The sequence below is a fragment of the Eubalaena glacialis genome, chromosome 13 (assembly GCF_028564815.1).
Source record: "Eubalaena glacialis isolate mEubGla1 chromosome 13, mEubGla1.1.hap2.+ XY, whole genome shotgun sequence".
Taxonomy (NCBI): Eukaryota; Metazoa; Chordata; class Mammalia; order Artiodactyla; family Balaenidae; genus Eubalaena; species Eubalaena glacialis.
This window is the reverse complement of record NC_083728.1, coordinates 85749391-85773552: the sequence shown is the minus strand read 5'-3', so window position 1 is coordinate 85773552 and position 24162 is coordinate 85749391. Positions and strand designations below refer to the sequence as shown.

The 24162-nt window shown below is 46.8% G+C and overlaps 1 protein-coding gene across 3 annotated transcripts in view; it reads left to right on the top strand.

Annotated features, from left to right (window-relative positions):
- The window catches only part of HIP1 (huntingtin interacting protein 1), a 152854-nt gene extending 129018 nt beyond the window's left edge, over nt 1–23836 (top strand). For 2 of the 3 annotated variants that reach the window (XM_061210335.1, XM_061210337.1), the window contains exons 17-32: nt 523–624; nt 856–999; nt 1434–1569; nt 3290–3376; nt 3585–3692; nt 3774–3910; nt 5655–5765; nt 6541–6599; nt 6996–7089; nt 13916–14016; nt 14701–14806; nt 15951–16074; nt 16523–16584; nt 19152–19260; nt 20025–20098; nt 20446–23836. In XM_061210335.1, the coding sequence (XP_061066318.1) occupies nt 523–624; nt 856–999; nt 1434–1569; nt 3290–3376; nt 3585–3692; nt 3774–3910; nt 5655–5765; nt 6541–6599; nt 6996–7089; nt 13916–14016; nt 14701–14806; nt 15951–16074; nt 16523–16584; nt 19152–19260; nt 20025–20077 (1533 nt within the window). In that variant the 3' untranslated portion in view covers nt 20078–20098; nt 20446–23836. Of the gene's footprint in view, nt 1–522; nt 625–855; nt 1000–1433; nt 1570–3289; nt 3377–3584; nt 3693–3773; nt 3911–5654; nt 5766–6540; nt 6600–6995; nt 7090–13915; nt 14017–14700; nt 14807–15950; nt 16075–16522; nt 16585–19151; nt 19261–19383; nt 19456–20024; nt 20099–20445 lie in introns of those variants that run through there. The other variant, XM_061210336.1, reaches the window with a different exon arrangement.
- The last annotated feature ends 326 nt before the right edge of the window (nt 23837–24162 follow it).

Genomic DNA, 24162 nt, shown 5'->3' with positions numbered 1-24162 from the left:
ATCAAAGTTTCACAGAGCAATACTTATCCTTATTATGTGAATGCATGTGGATTTTTTTGGCGGGGGAAGCTCTGTTTACTGCATTCTTTTAAAAATGTTAGCTGTGAATTCTTACTCATGGGTCACAACCCGCTCTTTGAAGAACACCACTTAGAAATCAAAGAAGGGAAATTGTTTCAAGACGGTGGGATGGGGTGAGTCAGCAATATACCTACCACCGGGTGTTGGGATGCCTGAATTAAAGATCTGGTTCTGCTTTAATTAGTATTATGGGCTCAAGCATGACATTTGGGAAATGTCCCTAAAACTCCCCCGCCCTCCCTTGACATTTCCTGAAGCTGGAAAAAAAAAATTGGCACATTCTGAGCTCTCACCTTCCCCCTGCTTTTTTGTCAGGGTAAAACTTGCTTCTATATAAAAGAGTATACAAATCTCACAAGTATAGCTTGGGAATTTTTACACGTGTTTATCCCGTGAAACCACCACCCAGGTCAGAGCGCTCCTGTTTTTCTTCTCTTTCAGACTCAGGAACAGACGGAAGTACTAGAGAGTTTGAAGCAAGAACTTGCCACCAGCAAACAGGAACTCCAGATTGTCCAAGGCAGCCTGGAAAGTTCTGCCCAGGTAAGCATCATCTGTCTTTCCCTTCCTCATTCTTTTCCATCTCTGGCTTTGGTGTTGCTGGCACCCGGCATCCATCACCATGAGCACATGACCCACCTTGGTCCCATCTGGGATCAGTGTGTCCTTGGGAAGGGGCAGATTCCTTGTGGCCTGGTGGTGGGTTTGGACCTCTGGAAAGGGGACAGTTTAATTCTCCCAGCAACTCCCTCTTCCCACTCGGTCACCCTGCAGTCAGAAGCAAAATGGACCGCCCAGATCGCCAAGCTGAAGAAGGAGCGGGGCAGCCTGGTGGATGCCGTGGCTTGTCGAGAGGAGGAACTGTCCACTCTTCGGGAACAGTTGGAATACACCCAGATCAAACTGTCCAGCACACAGGCAAGTAACGGACGCCCACTGGGGCTGACCAAGTCCAATTTCATACCCATGGGCCTCGGCAGTGTATGCGTGGAGGCAGGGGGGCTGTGAAAGGGGTTTGGGACCTTTGGCCGGATCGCGAAGGCGAATATTCTGCGGGCATAGCTCCTAATGCCAGCACACAGAGCAGATGAGAAGGGATGCACCTGGCACTCTCTCCCCAAGGGTGGAGGACGGGCTGCCGTGGTCCATCCGCATAGCCTCCTGTGCTCGGTGGCACACACCTGTGGACAAAGTTAAAGGCTTTTTCTCTGTGTCAAGCTAACTGGCTTCGGCCTCATTAGCAGCAGCTCAAGCTAAGGTACCAGGAATCCCAGCTGTGTCACAGGTGGATGCTGCATGGAGGCTCATTAGGGGGCCTATGGCCGACTCTCACTTCCCTGGACCATCTCTAGGAATCTGTATGCCGGCTCGCGAAGGACCAACGAAAAATGCTTCTGGCGGAGTCAAGGAGGGCTGCCGAGCAGGTGGTGCAGGAGGCCCTGAGGCGGTTTGAGGAGCCCACTCTCTTCAGCTGCGCCGGATCTGCAGGTGCCCTTCCCCTTGTCCGGCTTGCAGGTGCCAGATCCTTACAGCCCAATGCTTTTCGGCATCAGCCTTGAATCCCTTGAGACCCTGATCTCAGGGGTTCCCAGCCCAGCTGCATGTCAGGATCACCTGGGGATGCCCAGGGCCCCCCCGCCTAAGTTCTATTCAGTCGGCAGCTCTGCAGCACAGGGCCTGCGCAGTAGTATTTTCTAACACCACCCCCCCACCCCCCCACCCCCCCCCACCCCCCCGCTGAGCCCTCACCCCTCACCGCCGGGTGTGATAACTACTGCTTTGGTCATGGATCACGCCGATGAAATGCATCCTGGGAGCTGAGGCCTGATAACAATTCTGAATGCCGGGAGGAGGAGGAACAGACGGGCCTCTGTGTCTCTAAGGAGAACAGTGTGGTCTGAATCCAGAGGTGGCTGCCATGAGCTTCAAATCTAGACAGGGAGTCATCATCCTTAAGCATGGAGAGGCAGAAACGATAAAATCCCCACAGGGTCCCGGGCATGAGCAAGGGCCCACTCTGCGTGCCCCAGAGTCCTCAGGGCGTGTGGTGAAGTCAGAGGAGCCCCCGTGATGAGAGGAGGGCCTTGGTGCACAGTAGATGGGAGAGCATCCAGGCCCGGGGCATTTGTGAAGTCGTGGACGTAGCCGTGAACAGATCTCATTACAGCTCATTTTCGAGCAGAGGGGACTTGTTGGTAGTCTTGAGAGGTCCCGTTCAGAACAAGGCAGACGGGAGGAAACAGCTGACGGGTGATTTTTATTATCAGCTAGAAAGGTCTCGATTCAGTGAAGTGTTTCAGGAAGGACTGTGATATCTTGTTCAGCGGGGAACCCGTCTGTAGGGAAATCCAACAGTTGCAAATGAAGTAGCACACTGGGTACCTCATTTACTGCGAGAACACCAGGACATGGGGCAGCTGTGGGCGGATTCCACAAGAGATGGTATGAGCTGGGTTTTGAAGGAAGAGGAGAGACATAAAGCCGTGGAGAGGAACAAGAGTGGGGAATAATAATCATAAAAACAGCTGACATTTACCGAGTGCTTGCAATATGCCAGGCACGCTTCTAAGCGCTTTATGTGCCTTGGCCCAGCAATCTCACTGTGATGCCGGGAGGTGGTACTATTATTCCTCCTTTGTCGGATGAGGAAGCAGGCGCATGTGGCCTGAGAATACAGCCAGTAGTGATAGAGCCAGGAGCTACAACACGTATGCCACGGGACGCAGGAGCCCGTACTTTAACTCCTGTGTGTGCGATTCAGCCTCCGTGGACCAGTGCACAGAGGCACAGCAGTGGGAGTGACGGTGTTGTGGGCAGAACGTGAGTGTAGATTAGCCCTCGTGGAGCCAGGGGTCTGAGCCCAAGAGTAATGAGAGTCCAAGGGCCTTGAAAGACTTAACAGGAAGGCCTGGATTTGATTCAGTGGGCAGTGATGGGAAATGAGGGGCAGAAGCTAGACCGTGATGCCATTGCCGTGGTTCTTGGCTAAAGGACCAGGTAGGCTCAGAAGTACAGCCTTTGAAGCTACAGTAAGAGAATCACGTACCAGCATAGCCATCGATCTCTCCTCTCTCCCCCTTCTTAGGGAAGCTCCTGCAGGGCTGGGGCCCCCCACTGGGAAGGTCATCCATCAGGCAGCTTAACTAACAGGGATGAAGCGAGCTGAGACAACTCTGACTCTGACTTTGCCCTGTCTTCCCTCTCACAGATCACCTACTCTCCAAGGTCAGGTCCGTTTCCAGCTGCATCGAGCAACTGGAAAAATGCTGGAGCCAGTATCTGGCCTGCCCAGAAGGTAAGAGAGGTGAAGGATAGGGTCTGTCGCTAGTGACAGCTGGGCAGGGGTCCGAAACGCTGGAACGTGGCAATAGTGACCAGTTCCTAGGCACCTAGAAAGGAGTGTGGGTGTCTAACTTGCAAAGCGGGGAGGAAGGAGGTATGAAAGTGACCGCACCCGCCCCCCTCCAGCAGGACTGAGAAAGTTTCCTTTAAACTCCTGGCAGATATCAGTGGGCTTCTCCACTCGGTAACCCTCCTGGCCCACTTGACCAGTGACACCATTGTTCATGGCAGCACCACCTGCCTTAGAGCCCCGCCAGAGCCTGCCGACTGTAAGTACCACGGTGAGGGGCCACCACCACAGCACGGGGAGCAGGGGGACTTTAAAAGTCTCTGTCGCCTTGCCTCTGCAGCTCTGACCGAGGCCTGTAAGCAGTATGGCAGGGAGACCCTCACCTATCTGTCTTTCCTGGAGGAAGAAGGAATCGTCGAGAATGCCGACAGCACAGCCATGAGAAGCTGCCTCGCCAGGATCACAGCCATTGGCGAGGTATCATCAGTGTTATCCCTGGGAAAGTCGTTTTTTGGTATGAGCGCTGGGGATTTCTTCAGGGATCAGTGATGTTCTAAGCCAGTTCTTTCTGTACTTTAAACTTGACTCTGGAAAGTAGAGCTAGAACTGTAAAACTTGACCTTCTGAATGACTTTCCAGTTATATTTAGTTCCCTGGGTATTAATTGAGAGTCTTCTGTGTGATCATCACTGTGCTAAGCAGTGTCAAAGAAGGATGAGCACGGTTGTCCTGTTTTCAAGGGTTTTTATCTGACTGGGCAGGTAACACCTAAAATGAAGATAATATATTTATTCACTCAATAACGATGTAGTGACTATGACCTATGTACAGGGAATTGTGCCAGGTGTAGTTCTACAGGGACGAATAAGACATGGCCTCCCTGGGGAAGAAAAATAAGGAAATCAACCTTTTTTTTTTTAATTTTATTTTTGGCTGTGTTGAGTCTTAGTTGCGGGATCTTCGTTGCGGCATGCAGGATCTTTCATTGCGGCACGTGGGCTCTTCGTTGCAGCACACAGGCTTCTCTCTAGTTGTGGCACATGGGCTCCAGAGCATGTGGGCTCTGTAGTTTGTGGCACACGGGCTCTCTAGTTGTAGTGCATGGGCTCAGTAGTTGTGGCACGTGGGCTTAGTTGCCCCGTGGCGTGTGGGATCTTAGTTCCCTGACCAGGGATTGAACCTGGGTCCCCTGCATTGAAAGGCGGATTCTTAACCACTGGACCATCAGGGGAGTCCTGGAAATCAACCATTTCTATACAGTGTGATACAGATCTATTTAAGGAGTACAGTGCAAGGCAGCTTCTAATTCCTAGAATAGTAGGAATGTTGCCACCTAAAATAGTGGGAATGATAAATTCAGAGAAGGAAGAGACCAGGGCCAGAGGTCATATCCTCATCATCTCTCATTCGAACTCCGCCGAGTGGCTTGCAGGATCTTAGTTCACCAACCAGGGATCCAACCCCTGGCGATGAAAGCGCAGAGTCCTAACCACTGGACCGCCAGGAAATTCCCTCATCTGAATTTTTTTTTTTTATTTATTTAATTTATTTTATTTTTGGCTGCGTTGGGTCTTCGTTGCTGCACGCGGGCTTTCTCTAGTTGCGACGAGCAGGAGCTACTCTTCGTTGCAGTGCGCAGGCTTCTCATCGCGGTGGCTTCTCTTGTTGCGGAGCATGGGCTCTAGGCGCATGGGCTTCAGTAGTTGTAGCACGTGGGCTCGGTAGTTGTGGCTCGCGGGCTCTAGAGTGCAGGCTCAGTAGTTGTGGTGCACGGGCTTAGTTGCTCCGCGACACATGGGATCTTCCCGGACCAGGGCTCGAACCCGTGTCCCCTGCATTGGCAGGTAGATTCTTAACCACTGTGCCACCAGGGAAGCCCTGAAGGTGTTTTTAAAGTACCTCCCAAGCAGCAAATACAGTCAGTGCTGCACAATGGTGGGGTCAGGGTCTGAGCGGCTGCAACTGAATGGCCTTGTGGGGTTCGACAGGGATGGCCTTCTGGAAAGAGGTGGGTTCTGAGTGAGAATAGAGGCGGGAGGAGCGTGGAGTTGCAGAGCTCATGTGGTAGAGAGTTCCAGACAAGTCCCACCATGGCATGCAGAAGTGTGTTACGTGGTGGGACCCTCCTACCTTCTGCCGTCATGTGGGGGTTACCTGTCCACCACGGGAGGGTAGAGAGGAGGTCAAAGGGTCATTTCCGCCTTCGTGATACTGTTCACAGGAGCTCCTGCCCAGAGGCCTGGACATCAAACAGGAGGAACTGGGGGACCTGGTGGACAAAGAGATGGCTGCGACTTCCGCTGCCATTGAAACCGCTACGGCCAGAATAGAGGTATGGAAGTCTCTGCAGGATCACCTAAAGTGATGCTATGCAGCTACCTTTCGGCAACATTGCCCGCTGGATATATCTTAGCCGTTCTCTGCAGAGCCCCCTGTAAAACAAACCAAAACCCAAATCCCCTGGGATCTCTGAGGTACAGAAAATAGAAAGTTCTCCAAGGGAAAATGAGCAGTTTCCTCAAGGATCACATACTTTGGTGTCAGGCCATCCTACATTCGAGTTCCAGACTGACCGCTAAGTTACGTTAACCCCGCTAAGATTCGGCTTCCGTTTCTATATGATGGTGATGATAACAGCACCTTCCTCAGAGGGGTGTTGTAAAGAGCTCAGTGAGGTAATGCACATGGATCTCAGTGCCAGGCACTCAGTAAACCAGCAGTAACTGTTGTCTCAGGGAAAAGCTGAGCGGGCACCGTTGGAAAGGTCACGTATTACTCCTTTGATGGAAGACTCAGGCACCTGCCTTGGTGTGCTGCCTGCCTCGAGGACCTGGTAGCAGCTGCCCCTGTTGGCATGGTGCCGTAGCTCTCAGAGTTCTGTGCACATCAGCCCAGGTGCCAAAATGTCAAGACACAGACTGTAGCTCCAGCTGCGTCCCACTGAGTAGATCGGAGGTCTGGGTTCTTTTCCTGACTCTCACGAGGACATGGGTGGGCACTTCTAGGTTTCTCAGCTACTGCAGGATGTTGGACCCCAGGTGTAGCAGGACACCAATGGGTTCTCAGTACCTGTGATGTACTGAGAAACTCTGCTTCTTTTTTAATAGGAGATGCTCAGCAAATCCCGAGCTGGAGACACAGGAGTTAAATTGGAGGTGAATGAAAGGTCAGTCTGAGCGGCGTGGTGACACCTAGGTGGTCAGGATCTGTCTTTCCTGCACTGGATCATACTGATTAGAACATTAGCCGCCACAGGGAAGGGCTGAGTCTATGGAATTGTCAGTATCAGTATTAATGATGACCATGATATCAATATTGCATTATAGAGGAAAGAAACCCCAAGAGTCACTACTTACCTATTCCTTATGAAGAAGATCCACAATCAAGTCTCCTCTCTCACCCACCTTTACTTCAGAGCTTCACCTCCAGAATATTCCCTGCCTTTTTTCCCATCCCAAGTTTGCCTGTGTTCAGGAGAGAAAAAGAAAACAAGTCTTCCGCATTGTTTTTGGTATCTGTTTTGTGTCACTGACTTTTTTGTTGTTGTTTTTGCTTATTGCAGGATCCTTGGCTCCTGTACCAGCCTAATGCAGGCTATTCAGGTCCTGATCGTGGCCTCAAAGGAGCTCCAGAGAGAGATAGTGGAGAGTGGCCGGGTAAGCGTGGGTGAGGGCCCTAGACAGAGCAAACATCAGTTACTGATTCCCAGCTCAGTGAGAGGTGGAGTCTACTTGATACACATTCAGTGAGGTCTAGGTGTGCTGCCGTCCAGCCGTGTGTGTCCACCTGAGGGCACAGCTGCCACTCCCATGGACGTCAACAAATGCTATGGAAAGAAGCTGGGGCATGGCCAGGTCCCCAGAGGGCAGTCGGCCAGAGCCTCCAGCGGCAGGCTCATTCACCCCAGTGGACGTCACTGGAACCTGCCATGGAAGCCCAGTGTGCATTGCAAGTCTGGGCTCTCGGAGGAGAGAGTGAGGACTTTTAAAACCAGGCAAATCAGCAATGCCAACCTGGTGCTGACTCTCCACTGTGGGCTCTGCCCGTGTCTCTTTCTGTGCATGCGGGATCTTAGTTCCCCAACCAGGGATCGAACCCGCACCCCCTCCAGTGGAAGCGCAGGGCCTTAACCACCGGACCGCCAGGAAAGTCCCTGCCGTGTCTCTTTCCGACAGCAGTTAACTCGCAATGATTCAGACAGACTCTGCCTCCGTCCCTTGTTGACATCATCACTTCAGTTATCTTGCTCCTTTGCTGGCGTCATCAGCCTCTTTTTTCCTTTCTCACATCCCTTTGTGCGGCTGCAGCTCAGGAGACAGAGGTCCAGAGAGGGGGCTATGAGCCTAAAAACAATCCTATAAAGAACGAAGCTATACCATTTACCACGTGATGTTACAGTGAAATGACTGACAGTATTCTAGGAAGCAGGGTCTCATCAAAAGTAAAATCTGCCAGCACCCTAAGTTTGAACTTGTCAGGTTCCAGAATTGTTTAATATTTTGATGAGTAAAATGTTTCTGGCTCATCATAAATGTATGGCGGAGTAGAAGGACGTGCTCTCACTCCCTCTTGTGAGAATACCAGAATCACAACTAGCTGCTGGACAGTCATCAACAGGAAGACACTGGAACTCACCAAAAAAGATACCCCACATCCAAAGACAAAGGAGAAGCCACGATGAGACAGTAGGAGGGGCGCAATCACAGTAAAATCAAATCCCGTAACTGCTGGGTGGGTGACTCACAGATTGGAGAACACTTATACCACAGAAGTCCACCCACTGGAGTGAAGGTTCTGAGCCCCACGTCAGGCTTCCCAACCTGGGCGTCTGGCAACAGGAGGAGGAATTCCTAGAGAATCAGACCTTGAAGGCTAGTGGGATTTGATTGCAGGACTTCGACAGGACTGGGGGAAACAGAGGCTCCACTCTTGGAGGGCACACACAAAGTAGTGTGCGCATCAGGACCCAGGGGAAGGAGCAGTGACCCCAGGGGAGACTGAACCCGACCTACCTGCTAGTGTTGGAGGGTCTCCTGCAGAGGCGGGGGGTGGCTGTGGCTCACCGTGAGGACAAGGACACTGGCAGCAGAAGTTCTGGGAAGTACTCCTTGACGTGAGCCCTCTCAGAGTCTGTCATTAGCCACACCAAAGAGCCCAGGTAGGCTCCAGTATTGGGTTGCCTCAGGCCAAACAACCAACAGGGAGGGAACCCAGCCCCACCCAGCCCCACCCATCAGCACTCAAGCGGATTAAAGTTTTACTGAGCTCTGCCCACCAGAGCAACAGTCAGCTCTACCCACCACCAGTCCCTCGCATCAAGCGTCTTAGATAGCCTCATCCACCAGAGGGCAGACAGCAGAAGCAAGAAGAACTACAATCCTGCAGCCTGTGGAAGAAAAACCACATTCACGGAAAGATAGACAAGATGAAAAGGCAGAGGGCTATGTACCAGATGAAGGAACAGCTCTACAACAAATGCTAAAGGAACTTCTCTAAGTGGGAAACACAAGAGAAGAAAAGGACCTACAAAAACAAACCCGAAACAATTAAGAAAATGGTCATAGGAACATACATATCGATAATTACCTTAAGCGTGAATGGATTAAATGCTCCAACCAGAAGACACAGGCTTGATGAATGGATACAAAAACAAGACCCATATATATGCTGTCTACAAGAGACCCACTTCAGACCTAGGGACACATACAGACTGAAAGTGAGGGGGTGGAAGAAGATATTCCATGCAAATGGAAATCAAAAGAAAGCTGGAGTAGCAATACTCATATCAGATAAAATAGACTTTAAAATAAAGAATGTTACAAGAGACAAGGAAGGACACTACATAATGATCAAGGGATCAATCCAAGAAGAAGAGATAACAATTATAAATATATATGTACCCAACATAGGAGCACCTCAATACATAAGGCAACTGCTAACAGCTATAAAAGAGGAAATCGACAGTCACACAGTAATAGTGGGGACCTCTAACACCTCACTTACACCAATGGACAGATCATCCAAACTGAAAATAAAGAAGGAAACAGAAGCTTTAAATGACACAATAGACCAGATAGATTTAATTGATATTTATAGGACATTCCATCCAAAAACAGCAGATTATACTTTCTTCTCAAGTGCGCATGGAACATTCTCCAGGATAGATCACATCTTGGGTCACAAATGAAGCCTCAGTAAATTTAAGAAAATTGAAATCAAGCATCTTTTCTGACCACAACGCTGTGAGATTAGAAATGAATTACAGGGAAAAAAACGTAAAAAACACAAACACATGGAGGCTAAACAATACGTTACTAAATAACCAAGAGATCACTGAAGAAATCAAAGAGGAAATCAAAAAATACCTAGAGACAAATGACAATGAAAACACGATGATCCAAAACCTATGGGATGCAGCAAAAGCAGTTCTAAGAGGGAAGTTTATAGCTATACAAGTCTACCTCAAGAAACAAGGAAAATCTCAAATAAACAATCTAACCTTACACCTAAAGGAACTAGAGAAAGAAGAACAAACAAAACCCAAAGTTAGCAGAAGGAAAGAAATCATAAAGATCAGATCAGAAATAAATGAAATAGAAACAAAGAAAACAATAAAGATCAATAAAACTAAAAGCTGGTTCTTTGAGAAGATAAACAAAATTGATAAACCATTAGCCAGACTCATCAAGAAAAAGAGGGAGAGAACTCAAGTCAATAAACTTAGAAATGAAAAAGGAGAAGTTACAACAGACACCGCAGAAATACAAAGCATCCTAAGAGACTACTACAAGCATCTCTATGCCAATAAAATGGATAACCTGGAAGAAATGGACAAATTCTTAGAAAGGTATAACCTTCCAAGACTAAACCAGGAAGAAATAGAAAATATGAACAGACCAATCACAAGTAACGAAATTGAAACTGTGGTTAAAAATCTTGCAACAAACAAAAGTCCAGGACCAGATGGCTTCACAGGTGAATTCTATCAAACATTTAGAGAAGAGCTAACACCCATCCTTCTCAAACTCTTCCAAAAAATTGCAGAGGAAGGAACACTCCCAAACTCATTCTATGAGGCCACCATCACCCTGATACCAAACCATACAAAGATACTACAAAAAAAGAAAATTACAGACCAATATCACTGATGAATATAGATGCAAAAACCCTCAACAAAATACTAGCAAACAGAATCCAACAACACATTAAAAGGATCATACACCATGATCAAGTGGGATTTATCCCAGGGATGCAAGGATTCTTCAATATACGTAAATCAATCAATGTGATAAACCATATTAACAAATGGAAGAATAAAAACCATATGATCATCTGAATAGATGCAGAAAAAGCTTTTGACAAAATTCAACACCCATTTATGATAAAAACTCTCCAGAAAGTGGGCATAGAGGGAACCTACCTCAGCATAATAAAGGCCATATAGGACAAACCCACAGCAAACATCATTCTCAATGGTGAAAAACTGAAAGCATTTCCTCTAAGATCAGGAACAAGACAAGGATGTCCACTCTCACCACTATTATTCAACATAGTTTTGGAAGTCCTAGCCACAGCAATCAGAGAAGAAAAAGAAATAAAAGGAATACAAATTGGAAAAGAAGAAGTAAAACTGTCACTGTTTCCAGATGACATGATACTATACATAGAGAATCCTAAAACTACTAGAGCTAATCAATGAATTTGGGAAAGTTGCAGGATACAAAATTAATGCACAGAAATCTCTTGCATTCCTATACACTAATGATGAAAAGTCTGAAAGAGAAAATAAGGAAACACTCCCATTTACCATTGCAACAAAAAGAATAAAATACCTAGGAATAAACCTACCTAGGGAGACAAAAGACCTGTATGCAGAAAACTATAAGACACTGATGAAAGAAATTAAAGATGATACCAACAGATGGAGAGATATACCATGTTCTTGGATTGGAAGAATCAATATTGTGAAAATGACTATACTACCCAAAGCAATCTACAGATTCAATTCAATCCCTATCAAATTGCCAATGACATTTTTTATGGAACTAGAACAAAAAGTCTTAAAATTTGTATGGAGACACAAAAGACCCCGAATAGCCAAAGCAGTCTTGAGGGAAAAAAACGGAGCTGGAGGAATCAGACTCCCTGACTTCAGACTATACTACAAAGCTACAGTAATGAAGACAATATGGTACTGGCACAAAAACAGGAACATAGATCAGTGGAACAAGATAGAAAGCCCAGAGATAAACCCACGCACCTATGGTCAACTAATCTATGACAAAGGAGGCAAGGATATACAATGGAGAAAAGACAGTCTCTTCAATAAGTGGTGCTGGGAAAACTGGACAGCTACATGTAAAAGAATGAAATTAGAACACTCCCTAACACCATACACAAAAATAAACTCAAAATGGATTAGAGACCTAAATGTAAGACCAGACACTATAAAACTCTTAGAGGAAAACATAGGAAGAACACTCTTTGACATAAATCACAGCAAGATCTTTTTTGATCCACCTCCTAGAATAATGGAAATAAAAACGAAAATAAACAAATGGGACCTAATGAAACTTATAAGCTTTTGCACAGCAAAGGAAACCATAAACAAGACGAATAGACAACCCTCAGAATGGGAGAAAATATTTTCAAACGAATCAATGGACAAAGGATTAATCTCCAAAATATATAAACAGCTCATGCAGCTCAATATTAAAGAAACAAACAACCCAATCCAAAAATGGGCAGAAGACCTAAATAGACATTTCTCCAAAGAAGACATACAGATGGCCAAGAAGCACATGAAAAGCTGCTCAACATCACTAATTATTAGAGAAATGCAAATCAAAACTACAATGAGGTATCCCCTCACACCAGTTAGAATGGGCATCATCAGAAAATCTACAAACATCAAATGCTGGAGAGGGTATGGAGAAAAGTGAACCCTCTTGCACTGTTGGTGGGAATGTAAATTGATACAGCCACTATGGAGAACAGTATGGCGGTTCCTTAAAAAACTAAAAGTAGAATTACCATATGATCCAGCAATCCCACTACTGGGCATATACCCAGAGAAAACCATAATTTAAAAAGACACATGCACCCCAATGTTCATTGCAGCACTATTTACAATAGCCAGGTCGTGGAAGCAACCTAAATGCCCATCGACAGACGAATGGATAAAGAAGATGTGGTACATATATACAATGGAATATTACTCAGCCATAAAAAGGAACGAAATTGGGTCATTTGTTGAGATGTGGATGGATCTAGAGACTGTCATACAGAGTGAAGTAAGTCATAAAGAGAAAAACAAATATCATATATTAACGCATATATGTGGAACCTAGAAAAATGGTACAGATGAACCAGTTTGCAGGGCAGATGTTGAGACACAGATGTAGAGAACAAACATATGGACACCAAGGGGGGAAAGCTGCGGGGGGGTGGGGATGGTGGTGTGATGAATTGAGCGATTGGGATTGACATGTATACACTGATGTGGATAAAATTGATGACTAATAAGAACCTGCTGTATAAAAAAATAAATTAAATAAAATTCAAAAAAAAAATAAAGAACAAAACTATATCTGCTTTGGTGGCGCCTTTTATCAGTCTGAGAGGTGATGTTTTCTGCCCCCAAAATAGAAAGAGGGACTGAGCAAGGAGTATCTTAGATTCTCAGACTGTCAGGTACTTCCGAAGCATAAAAGCATTTTAAAATTCCAAGTAGGAATTATTATATTTTTCTTTCAGTTTTATTGAGATACAACTGACACACAGTGCTGTAGCAGTTTAAGGTGTACAACATAATGCTTTGACTTACGCATATGAAGCGATTATCCCAGTAAGTTTAGTGAACAACCGTCATCTCTTAAAGATACAAAATGAAAGAAACAAAAAAAGTTTTTTCCTTGTGATGAGAACTCTTAGGATTTAGTCTCAGTATCTTTCATGTATAACATACAGCAGTGTTCATTATATTTATCATGTTGTACATTACATCCCTAGTACTTATTTATGTTATAACTGGAAGTTACACCTTTTGGCTCCCTTCCTCCAATTCCCTCCCCCACCCCTCAGCAATTATTTTTTTAATCACTCACTGTGTACTCACTGTCCTCTTTTGGCAAATCACAGAGAGCGGCTAGACTCCCCTCAGATCATAAGTTATTTGTATATATATATAAATAATATATATATTCTTATATATACAATATAGAGATATTGGGATGTGATAGAAATGCTATAGGCTTTGGAGTCAGAAAAGCCTAGGATTTATTTCCATTTATTTCCTGAATATCCTTAGGGAAAGTATTTTTGCCACTCTGAATGTTAGTTTTCTCATCTGTAAAAATGGGAATAATAATGCTCACCCCTCGAGGTTACCGTGAAGACTGCATGGGATAATATATATAAAAGCACCTGGCACATAGTAGGCACACAATAAAAGATAGCTAATAGTATTTTTCACTTCCCTAGGGTACAGCATCCCCTAAAGAGTTTTATGCCAAGAATTCTCGATGGACGGAAGGACTTATCTCAGCCTCTAAAGCTGTGGGCTGGGGAGCCACTGTCATGGTGTAAGTATCCGTCCGTCCCAAGGCTCCTCACCTTCACCCTGCTTTCCAATGATCCACCCCAGAGAACAACTAAGGGGAAAAATCTGCCCCCTAGAAATGAACTGTTGATAGGGAAGTTAATAGGACTGAAAGTTTAAAAGGGAGTCTGGGTCTGAATATGAAGAAGATGTGGTACATATATACAATGGAATATTACTCAGACATAAAAAGGAACGAAACTGGGTCATTTGTAGAGACGTGGACGGACCTAGAGACTGTCATACAGAGTGAAGTAAGTCAGAAAGAGAAAAACAAATATTGTGTATTAACGCATATATGTGGAACCTAGAAAAATGGTACAGATGAACCAGTTTGCAAGGCAGAAATTGAGTCACAGATGTAGAGAACAAACGTATGGACACCAAGGGGGGAAAGCGGGGGGTGGTGGTGGTGGGATGAATTGGGCGATTGGGATTGACATGTATACACTAATATGTATAAAATAGATAACTAATAAGAACCTGCTGTATAAAAAAAATAAATTTCAAAAAGAAAGGAGTCTGGGTCTCCTGGAGCAACACAGAGGGTGGGACAGGCAGTCTGGGCTCCCTGTCTGCCAGGGTGATGGGAGTGGTCTAAAGGTGAGATCATTAGGGGTTGCAGCTGTCAGTTTCATAACCCGTCTGGTTCTCTCCTGACTATCAGGGATGCAGCTGATCTGGTGGTACAAGGCCGAGGGAAATTCGAGGAGCTGATGGTCTGTTCGCATGAAATTGCTGCTAGCACCGCCCAGCTTGTGGCCGCATCCAAGGTAGGACCTGTATTGGGCTCCCCAGGACACTGTAAATTCTGACTGGGTTAGAAAATATACCTGGACCATGGCACTGGCCCCAAGAACTGATTATTTATCCAGCATCCAGGTAGGTTGAGTCCCAGATAAAAATTCTGCCTCCAAGGGTCCCCTAAAAGCCTTTCGGCAGGGAGCCCCTCTAACCCACCTCTCCACGTGCATGCCTTTTGGCTTCATCATTTTTATTGCAAGTGGCCTTTAAGGGTCCAGCCATGCCGACCTCTGATGAGCAATCGTACATTCAAGGAGCGCTCAAATAAGGAAAATGCCGGCCCAGTAAGCTGGTTACCTGGCTTGGCTCTGCAGTTCCACAATTAATGTCTGCCTCTCTTCAAAAGGGTCCAAATTTGAACCATTGCCCCAGCTAATCCTAATGCAAAGCTCATCACCAAAATCCTTCCATGAGTTGTAGAGTTCCCCGGGGAGTGTTCTTTTACTGTCCTTATTTATTGTTGTCCCAAAATAAGTGATAAAGCTAGAGTTCGAGGCCACCAAGCAAATAAGCCAGGGATGATTTTTTTTTAATTTATTTATTTAATTTATTTATTATTTTTGGCTGCGTTGGGTCTTCGTTGCTGCGTGCAGGCTTTCTCTAGTTGCAGCAAGCGGGGGCTACTCTTCGTTGCAGTACGCGGGCTTCTCATTGCAGTGGCTTCTCTTGTTGCGGAGCACGGGCTCTAGGCACGCGGGTTTCAGTAGTTGTGGCTCATGGGCTCCAGTAGTTGTGGTTCACGGGCTTCAGTAGTTGCGGCTCGCGGGCTTCAGTAGTTGTGGCTTGCAGGCTCTAGAGCGCAGGCTCAGTAGTTGTGGCACACGGGTTTAGTTGCCCCACGACATGTGGGATCTTCCCGGACCAGGGCTCAAACCCGTGTTCCCTGCATTGGCAGGCGGATTCTTAACCATTGCGCCACCAGGGAAGACCCAGGAATGATTTTTGATATTAGAGAGAGATGCCAGGAGTTGACCCCCTAGGTAGCGATTTTTGAGAAGTTAATTGGTGACCACAGCAGAGCCCATATATTTGTCAAGAACCATCAGACCGACTATCTGATTCCATCCTTGCTGCTCTACGTTGTGTGACCCTAAATCTGCTTGGTCCTGGCAGGTGAAAGCGGATAAGGACAGCCCAAACCTGACCCAGCTGCAGCAGGCCTCTCGGGGCGTGAACCAGGCCACCGCCGCAGTTGTGGCCTCAACCACTTCTGGCAAATCACAGATCGAGGACACAGGTAGCCTTTCAGAAGCAATGCTTTTCTCATCCCTCCTATGTGGCTGCTCATTACATTCTTTTCCACGATTCCGATTTCCCACAGTCCTGTTTCCAAATTCTCTCTTATTTTTCATCTTTGTACATTCAAACTTACCTTCTCAAAAGTTGAGACACCACATAAGCATGCTATTGATGACTCTAGGGACAGGCCTTAGCTAGATTTTCCATTTGGCTATTTCTCTGAATTCAGAGAAATGACTCCACAGGCCTGATTGTCCACTGGGGTGGGGTCTGACCCTAGTTACCCTGTCGTTGTCTTCCTCCCTCTCCACCCCTCACTTACATTCACGCGTATGTTGGTAAATGACAAACCAAGCATTTCAGCAGAGCGTTGGCACCGGCCGCCTCTCAGGTAAGTGTCAGCTGGGGTGTCATTCGACAAGACCCTCCTATTTCCATCATTGCAGACAGCATGGACTTCTCAAGCATGACGCTGACCCAGATCAAACGCCAGGAGATGGATTCCCAGGTAGGAACTCCATCTCTAAGTCTGGTCAGACTCTATTGCCTATGACACTGACCCCAAATATTATTCCCATGGGGAGAAGTCAGAGAGAAACTCGCGGGGGAAATGAACACAGAGGTACATATCACCCCAAGAATGAACGTAAGTGATGCTGGAAGAAACAGCGGAGGTGGACAGAGGTGATTAGTAAAGATCAGAATCTTAACTCTTGCCCACCCGTCTTGGTCTGGCATCCCTCAAAATATTATCAGCTCTCTCCTAAGCAGACCATAAACTGGTATTTAATAGTCTTATATTGACAATTTTTTGAAAACTTTCAATATGAATTATTTGCATATGACCTTCAGTTTTTTTAAAAAAAAAAGTCAATCTACTGTTAACCCATCAAAGGCAATGCCATTTCTCAGTTTTAGTAAAGTTATGCCATGCAAAATAGGATCCTGGAAAATACCTGACATCCTTGTTCTAGAATTTCTGGTCACAGGCCTGGGGTTAAGTCCAGATTGAGACTGGTGAAGTCTATAGGTGGGTCACTCAGCATTTTTAGGAAAAGTCATGTGCCGGGTGTCTGTAGACACTGAAAGAACTGGGCTCAGGCCTGAGTCTCCTCCACCTACACCCTCCTGTTTACTGTTCTCATCCCATCCCTCTTGACTTTAAATACCATCTATATGCCAATAAATACCCCATTCTTCTCCCCAACTTAGGTCCCCACATTCTTCTCTTTGAGCTCTGTACTTGCTCAATTGCCTATGTGATGTCTCCACTTCATGCCCAAGAAGTACAGGCATCTAGACTTAATGTGTCCAAAACAGGTCTCTTGGTTTCCCTCTCACCCAAATCTGTCCCTCCCCTGGTTTTCTCCATCGCAGTAAATGGCACCATCACCACCCACCTGGGTGCGGAGCCCCAAACCTGGGAGTCGTCCTTGGTTCCTCTCCCTCCCCCTCCATATCCAACCTACCAGCAAGTCCTGTCAACTCTCAGTCTCTAAAACATAGCCTTAACCTTTCCACTCTTCCATCTCCCTAACCTAGTCTACGCCACTTGTCTCTGCTGAGCTACTGCAGAAGAAACTTACCTATATTGTATGCAAGTATGTGTTTTAGAATTATCCCGTGGCGGGGCAGGGAGAACAGGAAACAGTATTGCTGAGACAAGTCTGGCCACGAGTTGGTAGTTGATGGAACAACATGAAAGGCACATGGTGGGGTTCACTGTACCAGTCTCCATCCTTCTGTATATGTTTTACATTTTCCATAATAAAAAGTTTAAAAAGCAAAAAAAATGAACCACCTTACTGAGTCTAGTTGCTTCCACTCTGCCCATCTTCAATACACTCAGCCTCGACATATTGTAAAAGTGTAAATGACGACATGTCAGTTCCTCATCTTCCACTGGCTTCCTTTGGACTTGGAGTAATACCCAGACACATTCCCCTGGTCCGTGGGCTGCAGACGTAATGATCCTTGCCTATTTCTCCAACCTCACCTCATGACTCTCTCCCGGTCGAAAGTTACTTCCTGAGAGTAGCCTGTGCTGCCCACCCTTAGTCTTTATCACTAAGTTGCCCTGTGTCATTTGCTTTATGATCGGGTCTTTTCTTGTTCATTAGTTTGTCTCTTCCCCCCATGAGGTAAGCAGGGACCTTGTCTGTCCGTGCACCACTGTGTCTCCAGCACCTGTAACAGAGCCTGGGGTCCATTATGGGTGCTCAGCAAATATTTCTTGCAATAATAAATAAATTAATTAATGAGGAGGAGGAATAGCCAAGAACCAACCCTTCCTTTAGCGAGATTGTGCCTTTTCCTGCACAGTAATAACCCTAAGTTATACCAACCCCTCAAAAATGCCAGAACCATTGTATTTGGTTCCTGCCTAGACTTCCAGAGAACTGGGGTTGAAGGAGATGGGTTACAACTGGATTAGAATGTATCATATAGATAGACTAAACGTTAGATTTTTCCTTTTCTTTCCATTTTTTCTCTTTTTATTTATTGAAATAGAGTTGACGTGCACTGTTAGATTAGTTTCGGGTATACTACATAGTGATTTGACATTTGCATACATCACGAAATGATCATCACTGTATCTGTGAGTCTCTTTTCATGTTATTTTGTTTGTTTTGTTTTGTAGATTCCACATTTAGGTGAGATCATATGGTATTTGTCTTTCTATGACTTACATCACTTTTCAGAATACCTTCTAGATCCATCCATGTTGTTGCAAATGGCAAGATTTTTTGTTTTTTTTTTTTAATAGCTGAGTAGTATGTTTTTAGTTAGTGATTTGTCAGAGGAGCGTAAGATAAGCCCTACTCCCATTTAGGCATTTGGACTGTAAAGTATCATTCACTTCCAGTAGAGGGTCCCAGTGAGAAAGCGTAAAAGCCATTGGGATAGATGGATGAACGAGAGGATGGAGAAATTAGAGCAGAGACAAGGGTGAAATTGAGGACTGGGTAAGCTATGGATAACATGGACGAGTCCTGGACCACAGAGGAAAGGGATTAGGTCAACATGAGACCGTTCTCAGGTCCCTGCTCAAAGCAAAGGCCACTTTCCCCACAGGTTAGGGTGCTGGAGCTAGAAAACGAACTGCAAAAGGAGCGTCAAAAACTGGGAGAGCTTCGGAAAAAGCATTACGAGCTCGCTGGTGTCGCCGAGGGCTGGGAGGAAGGTGAGCCTGGCTGAGGACTGGCACAGCCCCCAGGGAGGGAGGTGGGGGGATGCTGTGTGATGAGGGCCTCCCCCTCCCATACAGCGGAACCAGGAACTTCTCCCTCCTCCCTTCTATTCACAGGGCATCTTTTTTCTCCGGTGGTGAATAACCCGTAAGCCCCAAACTGGGGTACATTGTGGTGAATAGAAAGCTTTTGTGGTCATCTTTCAAGACCTGAATGTTGACCAGTGGACCGAATGGTCACTCACTCACACCATTGCCTTCCAGACCCAGTTAGCCTGGTTTTTCTCCCCAGGAGTTTAGTTTCAGGCCAGCATCAAGTTGAGTAGTGAATGAATGAAGAGTGGTCAGTGAAGGTCCAGCAGACAGGGCAAGTGAATTCCAAGCTTCTGGCTGCCTAGAGCCAGCGATGGGTAGCAATGGCGAGAGATAGAAAGGGTCAGGAGCTAGAAACAGTGTGGAGTGGAGTAAGGTTCACCCCACCAGCCCAGGGACTCTTGGTCGCCCAGAGTCTGTGCGGGCTGCTTTTCTGAACATCCGAAGTGGCCAACTTGATCACAACCAAGATCGTGATTCTCATTGGCCTCACTGACTCCGGGAACCCAGCACAGATGCCGCCCAGTCATCCCTGGACACCTGACCCAGGAATAGGTGGTTATGATTATGTATTTTAGAGCCCAACCTGGCGGCCGTTTCTGTTGGCTAGATGAGTGCGTGCGTGCACCAAATACTATGAAACATAAGTGACTGTTGTCTTTTAGGAACAGAAGCATCACCACCTACGCTGCAAGAAGCGATCACCGAAAAAGAATAGAGTCACACCGACGTCCCACAGGTCAGAGTGTAAATCCTTGTTGCCCATCTGTGTGTGTGTGTGACTTCCCCAGTCACGGGCCAGACCCTGGGGGTCCACGCCACGCCCATCATCCAGTGCTGAGGACCTGCCCGGCCTCCAGAGACTCCCTCCACAGCCCATGATCTGTGTTCTTTCACTCCCCCCCCACCGCCAAGAAGAGGGGAGCCCAGGGCCACCCCGACAGGGGGGACCTCCTTCCAGGTCCTGCCTGTTTTACCCCCAACAGTTGGTGTCCTTGTTGGGGGGTGGGGTGGGAGGCTTGTTGCTACCGCTGTTGAGCTAGAGAGCAAAGATCTTACGCGTTTTCTTTTCTGTTTTCTTCTCAGCCTTTTCCGTTTCATCATTTGCACAAACTTGTGAACACTGGGGGACTGGTGGATTCCAAACCGTGACCCGACCCTGAGGCTGCACGGAGTCGGAAGAAGAGCAGGAGTGTCCTGGCTGAGAATGCCAAGGCAGTGCCCCCCTCTTTTGGCAGTTCCATGGATTCCCACTGCTTCTTATGGTGGTCGGGTCTTTTTTTCCCAAGTTTCACTCACATAGCCAACACTCCCAGGGGATCGCCCCTGAAGCCCTGAGCTATTGGGGGCCCCTAACCACAGCAGCTCACAGCAATGGTGCTGCCTAGGCTTCGCCACGGTGCTCCCCGCCGGCCCCCCGAGCCAAGTGTCCTGCTGAGCGAGTATGGGTCGGCCAAGGCCACACCCCGGGGTCGGGCGGAAGGAGAACGAGTGCCTTGCCTTCTAGAGCTGGAGCCCAGCCGAAAGCCTCTGCCCACCTTCACAAGTGAGGGGCGACAGAGAGAGGGAGAGGAAGGGTGCACACAGCCCAGGTCTTCAGGAGACCACCTTTCTTGGAAACTCCTTGTGACCGGGCTGAAAAGCCTTATCCCATGCTTGAACCCAGCCGGTGAGAGTAGCCACACTTCCTCCCCCCGGAAGGAATCTTCCATGGCCCCTCAAGTTGACACCTCCCTTCATACCCAGGCAGGGCCCTAAGAGGGAACACGTGAGGGGTTTCCAATCCCTTTCTCCAAATGTCTGCCTTGGCATCCTCTTGAATCTCAAGAAGATAGTTCCGTGTTCTACCTAATCGACAGACCCAGAAGATCAGGCCAACTTGCTCCCAGCAGGAAAGACCCTGGGCTTGGTTTGGTACCTTGAATATTATGACTAATCTCCATTAGCAGCAGTGCTGGCAGCAACCAGGATTTCAGGTGTGACTATGGCTAGGCTTGCGTTGCTGCCTGAGTACATCCGTCTTCGAGAATCGGAAACAAGACCTAGAGGCCATCCCGATCTGTCGTTGCCGGTTTGGATCTTGAAGCAAGAAAGTTCCTCAGAGCGTCTGGGTCAGGGAAAACAAGAGAGGGGGACCACGGGCTCTGACCCCTTCCAACCACACATCCCAGGCCCTGGCTGCCTTGCGGACAGGATAAGGACAGAAGGAGCATGAACGATGTCCTGGAGATGGGCAGCCCGCCAGCACTTCTTCACCTCCAGATGGACCCCAGCATTTAAGTGACCTTCCCATCTTGGACAAACAATGTCTTCCTTCCCCTATCTGTAGCAATTCATAGGTAGTAGCCAACAAGCACTTCCCAGGACCTGTCCCCAAGGACCATTGCTGAGTGTTGCTGCGTGACAGGTTGTGAGACTCCCGTTTGATCACTGTGAATCAACTCTCTCTCCTTCCTAAGCCCCCACCGCCAACTCCCTTTCTCTGCAATTTCTAACTAGGGCACTCAAAAAGCTGCGTCCCATTAGCTCAGATTATGAGACTCAGATGTGTGATCTCCATACTGGGCTAACGAGATAGCAGCAGTAGAAATTGACCGGTCTTATGTTTACTGCTGCTTTGTGCTCAACTATTTTTCCACCCAAGCCTCAGAAGGAATGATGTGTAGCATCCCTGGCCCAGCTGTGCCAATTAAGCCAATTGGTGTGTTCTCAGCATGGGTCAACATTTCCAAAGGTGGCTGGTCCTCACTTCCAGAATCTCAGCCATTCAGACTATTGTGCTCCAAATTACCGATGGGGGTGGGGGGAAATCTAGTATATGAGACCAGATTAGGATTCCCTGAGTAACACTCCCTCTAAAAAGAAGCCACAGTAATTTTTAAAACCTTCATGGGCTTCTCCGGAGTAATAAAATAGTTAAGAAAGCACTTAAACAGAAACACAGGCTAATTCAGTCTCACATGAGGAAATATATGTCAGAATTAGTGTAATTACTTTCATAATCGGTTCACTTAGAAGCTAGTCCGTTCTCTAGCGCAAATCAAAATGTCGTACCTTGGCTACTCTAAAAATGAGTGTGTTATCCTGGGTGTGAAATGCCTTGGTTAAAACAGGAATCACATCCTCAGGCTAAAAATGAACCTCACAGCCTTTTAAATTAGTCACTGAGCATCATTCGTGACTTGAGTCTCATGGGTCAGTGTAAATGGGTCAGAGCAAGGCAGGACAACAATGAAGTGATGGCTTAGGGTTGATGAGAGGCCGAAATACAGCCGTATCCAGTATTTTAATTGTGTAGCACAGTGTCTCATATCTCTAGAGTAAGGATATGAGTGTACATAATAAGGAACAAAAATTGAAGGAAAGACCTACCTTTGTGGGGTTATTTATATCTGAGCACGGAGTTTCAATGAGACTCGAATTTAGATTATTTGCTGATTCTGCTGCCCACAGTAGGATCCCTAGGATCCTACCTGAATTTGAGTCCCTGACCCAGTGGCTGGAAGAACCATTGTCCAGAGCATCCTTTCTTGGAAGTGTCTGGGCTGCCAAGGCAGAGAGCAGGGTTTACACCGGGTACCACGGGGATCACGAGCGCGTGTCTCCAGGCCGGTTGGTTTGCTTCAGCCTCTCACTGAGAAGCTGGTTCTGGGCTCGCACCTGGGTGCTGCTGCCTGCTTCTTGGGCAGCTCCTTAGTCTAGAGGGATCTCCTGGCTCCACTTACCTTGGTCTTTACCAAGTGGTGATATTCTTGCTACCTTCTACCACCTTTCTGCGTCTCTGGAAATCCTTTCTGCCAGTGAAAGCCTTCAGTCCTGGCATTGGCCTTCCAACCAGACTGGCTTTGCCCTCTCTCCACCATCCTTGGTCCTCCAGAGACCGTGCTGCCTATTGCATAGAAAACCACCACCTCGGGCCTGCCAGCCATCAACACAGCAAACCGGGCCAGCTGTCTACTGCTCACATCTCCCAGGTCCAGACCAAATACAGGATTAGCAACCCACAGTGGCAACTTGGCCTCTCACCCCAGGAGCCAAAGCAACATGAAACAATTGGTCAAACATCATTGGGTCCGATTCTGAGAGTAGGTGATTTCCAGACATGTCTTTCAGGTGACCCTCAACTACCTCAGGTTTGAAGGCCCTAAATTAGGCTGATTACTACTCACAGGGACAAACTGAGGGGGTTCAGATAAATCTTGGTGATAACGCAAGTGTCTCAAACTTACAACAAACTCTTTCACATTTAGGTTTTCAGGGATGGGATTGGGTTTTTTCTTCTGTTTTTAACCTTTTCCCCAATTTTCCATTAGAATAGTTCCTATAAATGAATTTCATTTTTCACTGAGTGCCTACCTTCCCAGGGCAGGTAGCCACTGGCTTTGTTTCCTTCCAACAGTACTTTTATTATGGTATTAAGACTTTTCTTTGTATAATACATTGCATCTGTGTTTTCAATTTTTCAATAAATATTTCAACCTGGCAATGGAGAGCAGTGGTGATAACTGACCAATCAAAGTGGTTTTGAGGTCTGGGGTTTCAGTGAAAAGCCTACATTTATATCCCAAGGTTCACTGAATTCACTTAGCTCTGCACCTCTGGGAATATGTCTTAAAAACAGGACATTCTCTGAAGCGTAAAACTATTGCATTTCCTTTGCTACTTTAGAAAAAAGAAACATTAGTTTGCACCCCTTAGCACTTTTCCATTCTCTGTACACTCTCTTGTCCTTGGGAGTGATCAAACAGACAGTGTCTAAGTGTTCAATATAGTACTGTAATTTATCTAGAAGGCCAGGTCACT